The sequence below is a fragment of the Antrostomus carolinensis genome, unplaced genomic scaffold (assembly GCF_000700745.2).
Source record: "Antrostomus carolinensis isolate BGI_N321 unplaced genomic scaffold, ASM70074v2 scaffold6700, whole genome shotgun sequence".
Classification (NCBI taxonomy): domain Eukaryota; kingdom Metazoa; phylum Chordata; class Aves; order Caprimulgiformes; family Caprimulgidae; genus Antrostomus; species Antrostomus carolinensis.
This window is the reverse complement of record NW_010286360.1, coordinates 17,595-23,561: the sequence shown is the minus strand read 5'-3', so window position 1 is coordinate 23,561 and position 5,967 is coordinate 17,595. Positions and strand designations below refer to the sequence as shown.

General features: G+C 38.4%; 1 protein-coding gene across 1 annotated transcript in view; it reads right to left on the bottom strand.

Moving 5' to 3' along the window:
* The window catches only part of ELAVL4 (ELAV like RNA binding protein 4), a 62,551-nt gene that overhangs the window by 39,035 nt on the left and 17,549 nt on the right, over positions 1-5,967 (bottom strand). The window contains exon 2 of the mRNA XM_010165210.1: positions 4,582-4,822. Coding sequence (XP_010163512.1) covers positions 4,582-4,822 — 241 coding nt within the window. The remainder of the gene's footprint in view (positions 1-4,581; positions 4,823-5,967) is intronic.

Genomic DNA, 5,967 nt, shown 5'->3' with positions numbered 1-5,967 from the left:
GGAATATGCAAACTCTGTCATAAGTTAAGTGATGCACAGAAATCCTGTATCAATAAATATTCTGCTTTACAGTGCGCCTGGATCCTTGTAAGATATGAAAGACTATTTGAGATCCAAAGATTTTAGATATTGATCATTTGAAGATTTGGAGATGTAAATTCCTGTGTAGATTACAGAGAAACAAAAATAGCTAAAAATTTGGTGGCTCAGCTAAGGCCACCAAATCAATTTAAAAATTAATAACAAACATCCCCTTCTCCCACACACAAACTATGTCAACAAGGACAACTCACTTGGCCAGCAGCAATTACAGTGTCTCTAATGGACACTACACTGACTAGGTCTTGTTTTCAAACACAGGACAAAAGTTTAGCATTTCTTCTCTCCAAATTTTCTGATTAATTCAAGCCCTCTCCTTCTCCAAGTCAGAAAAATATTTACCATTGGTAATTACCTTTCTTCAGACAAAATAAGAAACAAAGAACATCTGCAACACTCTACAGCTTAGTGCCACTAGTAAGCACTGAACCTCACATCTATCTGAAGCCGTGGTCTTCCTCCATGAAGTCACCTCCCTTTATCTGACACTGCTCTAAAATGTTTATGCCATTTAGTTAGGGTTTTTTTTTAACTCAAGCTCCTTCTCATTTTTTGAGAGCAGCTGATTAAACCTGAACAACTGGGTTGTTGGACGAAATACGCTGTAGCTATGAAATGGTACAGCAGGGACCAGTTTCACTGTTAATTTAAAATGCTAGAATTAATTAGGTAGTGTAAATGAAGAATTTAATAAGCACACTTTACAACCACAAGTTCTGCTTTTATTAAACAACCCTGCCAAATGAAGGCAACTATCTTCAGTCTGTTTTTCCTTGTCTCATTCCCTTAAAATCTCTGCAGTGAAAAAGCATTTTTTCTATTGCAACCCCTCCCCCATAATTAAAATGTATGCCTGACTTCCATCTCCTCTTTCAAGTCATTAGCATCTTTTAAAAATGCTACTGTATATCCTGCCTGTTCTGAGAAGCTACCAAACAAAACCAAAGTTTACAATTTTGGTTTTGAATACCAAATTAAAGGCTGTCTTCGAAGCTGTCATTCCTATTCAACTCAGTACAGTGTACTACCAAATTAGCATATTTTTTTAAGTAAAGGAATATGCTTGTTTAAACACGTGTCTTTCCAAAGCGAGGGGTAACATCATGAATCAATTTTCTTAAAAATCCTACTACTGTTTTAAGACTGCAAAAAGACTGAGCAGATGATTATTCCTGACATGCATTGTCTAATCCATTTTAAAATTAATAAAAGAGTTCAGATCATGAGTTCTCTCAAAGGGATCCTGTAAGTTTAACAGACTTTGTTTAGCTTTGAACTCCTGGAAAAGAGTATTTTGAGAACCTAAACATTATTTCACAAGATCTGTGCAATTCCTCAGCAGGACAGGGGAAATAATCTTTTACATGAGCCAGTTCAATCCTATCTAGGCTCAGAAATACATTTGAGATTTTTTTTAATATGGCTTTGCCAGTGTAACTGTTTAACAATGACAACTTGGTTTATGACTTTTTCTTTTTCTTGAAGCAACCTCTCTCTGCAGCTAGTTTTTTATTCTTGTTTTCCTTGATTTACCCAACATTTTATCTTAGCAAGAAGGAGACAAACTTACTACTTATGAATACAACCCTATACTTATTCTCTATGAATAAGAGCACCAATGTTTGTTTAGAGGCATACTACAACAGTGCACACTTAGCTGAGACTTATTAAAACCACAAAATTTTGAACAGAAAAAAGTGAAAAATCCTAAAGCAAATAAAACCTAAATTGTTTCAGACTTTCACCAGTTCAGCAAGAATAGCTTAAGAATACACTGTTTCTTCTGCAATACAGCTTTCACTGTCAAAAAATATACATTGATTTTTAGTAAGAAAAAGAGTAGAGTATCTCTGAAACATCAGTCGTTCCTCTAACAGCCTACTGGCATACTTCCACCCCTCCCAAAAACATGAAAACACAGAAAGCCCAATGAAGAACACTTACATGACGATCCGGAAAGATGAGCTGGGTATGATCTCAGTGCATTTTTATTTTGTTACTCTCAATACTCTAAGAACCTTTAAAAACATGGACTGCTTCTGGCAGAGGACTGCATTTGATTCACTAACTCTGAAGTTAAGGTGAGGAATGAGCACACATCCTTATAATTCAGTAATGTTGCACAATGCCTTGGTCAGAGGTCTGGAAACCTTGGCAGATTAAATTCTGCTTTCAGAAATGGCACAGAGACTATAGAGGACTTTTTTTTTTTTTTTTACTAATTTGGTTCTTTTGTACTTGTATCACTTTTTAGAAAAACACATAGGTTCCTCAGTCACTTAGGGGTGATGTCCTCGCTTTCAGAAATGGCACAGAGACTATAGAGGACAATTTTTTTTTTTTTTGCTAATTTGGTTCTTTTGTACTTGTATCACTTCTTACACATAGGAGTAACACACAGGTTCCTCAATCACTTAGGGGTGATGTCCTCAAAGTATCTGTGTAATTTTTTTTTCTTTTTAAAGAATAGTTCCTTTAAAGTATTTTACTGATCATAAAGATTGATGCACTTCGTATAAAAAGAAAAAGCATAGGCAAAAAAAACTACCCAAGAATATATCGGAGGATCGTATATCAGATTTTTCACGTCTCCAAATACAGAGACAAAAGTCTGGATATGGAATAAAACAAAGAATACTGTTCCTAGATGATGAAATAATGGCTCTCTATCCAAAAAGAGTCAATTCTCTATGAAAATAACACTGGATATCTAAAGTCTTGAAATTATATTGCAAGGAAATCACCATGAATTTGATGGATATGGGAAGTAAAAAAAAAACCCTTATGGAACACAGGAACTGCCGTGATCAAAATTCAAGCTAGGCACACTAGGCACCTGCAGATGAGAGTTAGGTATTCACTTCTCTCTGAAGTAACTGAAGTAATCTGCAATTTAATTCCTCAGATTTTCAGACTAAAAGAACAACAGTCTGGAGCTAAACTGGTCTGGTGGTACGTATCAAGGGTGGTAGGTCACACTGCAATACCGGGCCAGCTATTCTCATAAAATAAGAGGACTTCAGTTACTTGCATGGAAATTTTTGGAGTGGAAGGTTATAAGCGATTTGTTTTTCTTTAAGTGGAGAAAAAGCAAAGACTAAATAAAAGTCAATTCCATTTTTCAGTCTTCTTCATTTTGATACCCCTGAAGCTGTGGCCCAATCAGAAGATATATCGAAACAGATACATCATAGTCAACGTGCTAAAGAAAGCTCTGCTGGACTACGCTTCCGAGGACTTGAGCTGCCCTGCAGCTACTGCCATTTGTTACATGCCTTGTGTTCAACTTGAACATTGCTATATGTCAGGAAGTAAATAAAAAATAAGCATTGCATGTTTAAAAGCACTAAGCAGATCATCCTAATGCTGCCAATACAACAGCTGCCAGGCTGTTATGGAAGTAGGTAGGAAGATTCGCATTTTCATTTCTCATCTTTACATGGTGCCTCTTTCCACAGAGCACACACCCAAGTTGCCAGGAGTGTATCTGAGAAGCGACAGCTCCTTTTCTGCAACCCTTTCCTTCCCAAGGCTGCTGCTCTCTGTGCTAAACATAACAGCACTGGTGATGCACTGAACAGCAGTGAAATTTCAGCTGTTCACCACCTACAGTGTGAGTAGACACACAACCTATAAAACTAACCTATAAAGCAAGCTATAAAAGCTGATTGTTCATCCCATCATCATCTTGTGCATCAGTGAATTCCTGGCTGCAGCAGCGAGAATATAGAGTAGGCTAGGTGCATCTGCACCCGTCCACACCTCCTCTAGAGATACTGTAGACATCTCTCTCCTCTTTGAGGCAGTATCTGTAATGGGAGGTTTTTCTTATTCTGAAGGCATGTACCAATGGCTGTGGCTTCATGCAGAAAATGCTCCTGGCAAATTAAAATGTTTTCAGGGAACACAGTTCACTAACCAATACCCACAGATGTCTGAACGAAATCTAGAGCACTGGCTCCCAACTACAGACCAATGCTGTTCCAGAACGCCATGGTAAAAATAAGCTGTGATGAGCATACAGAACTAACTTTACAGTGTTGTTAATAGGCAAGAATTTGATGAAGGTACGGTGAGGTTCAGAAGAACTAGTGAGAATTTGGAGCAGTCAGTTGGCTTAAGCCATTTAGACTACCCTCCTACAGCTTAAGTCAGTGTTAAAGAAATGATGAGGAAAGTAGCACCATCATCTGAGCTCTGCTGCAAGAAGCTGCACAACGTTACAAGCACACGGATGGACTGGCAGTGCTCGTACTTCCCCTCAGATCTGTACAGAGGATGAAAGACAAGGGGCTTCTCCTACAGTTGCTCTAGATCCAGGGTGCAACATTGATAACTCAAGGTTTACCACGTGAAGATGCTTACCACAGTATTTGCAGTATTCCCTGTGGTAAGCACTTGCAATAGAAGCACCAAGGTTTTGCTGACCCCAAATGTAAAGTGACCCTGATGCACACAAAGTCAACAATACAAAGCGCTTACCTGTAATTTTGTCTCTCACGAGCTTGCAGGATTCAATTTCACCAATGCTCCCAAAGAGACTCCTGAACTCCTCCTGGGTCATGTTCTGGGGTAAATAGTTGACTATGAGGTTGGTTTTGCTGTCGTCTGTAGCAGCCCCTGTCTGCATGGGGGACGGGCAGTTTCTACTGTTGCTGGAGGGTCCATTGGTTGTATTGGAAGTAGGGCCATTCGACACCTGAGGCTCCATGGTGCTAATTATCTACATCAAAATAAGAGGAGAAGGGAAAAAACCCTTAAGTTTCATAGATACAATAGCTATTTTTAAAGATACTTACAAACGAATGAGTAGGTAGCATTCACAGCCAATTTAGATACTTCAACAAAAAAACCGGCTTGATTCCTCTGTTATTGTTGCAAAGTAGGTCATGCTAGTCTTTGGCTGTGAGCATGTACTGAAGATGCAGTTAAAAAACCCTTCTTTTTTGTTAATGCGAAGCTGATTTCTGCTTTCATCACACAGCCATTTTCACAAATGTAAATTTAAACCACATAAATTTAATTATAATTTAAGGTAATAATCATAATTAAAATTACAGTTCCATTAAATCAGATGAAGTAAGTGTATGGCTCTATATGAAAAGGTAAAATATTTTACCTATTTAATAACTGTATCACAGAGTGCAATGACAACAACATTAACCAGGCACATTCAATCTGCAAAGTGTTGTCATTCAGATTACCTTCAATTAATAAACTCAATGTCCCAAGATATACCATTTAGTGGTTCCAGTGATGACCTATATTCCCCAGATATATTTTTCACTAACGAACTGACACCACTTTAAGTAATAAAGCCCTGGATTTGCAATCTTCAGAGATACAAAGGTTTTCTGATATTTACTGGAATCAAAAAGGTTTAATCAGAGAAAGGCTTATCAGGCACAGGTGCAGGCTGGAATTTTAACAAGTGCTTCTATCTTGAAATGCAAAAACTCCATTTTCATCACAGAAGAGGCTCAAATTGACCTTCCCAAAAAATGACAAATAAGAATCCAGCCTAGCCAAGTGCATGCAGGACAGTAGCCCCATTGTCACCACTGCCACCGGTCACGTGAGTAAAGCTGCCTGCATGTTTATCTGCAGGCTGAGGACTGAAGAATGCAAGTTTTCATCTGAAAACTGCACAGGCAGACAAAGGAAGCAGAAAACCCCGGGTACTTCAAGTCTTTCCTATATAGGTGTTTGCCTCGCTACAGCTTCCAGTCCGTCTTCACTGTCACCAGTGCCGACAAGGGAGGACATCATCTTAGTCTCAAATCTGGATAAATTAAAGCAATGTAAACAGCAGCTTTCCCCGTCTACTGTGAGATTTGCAATGTGCTGCTTCACTGGTACCTCTTACCA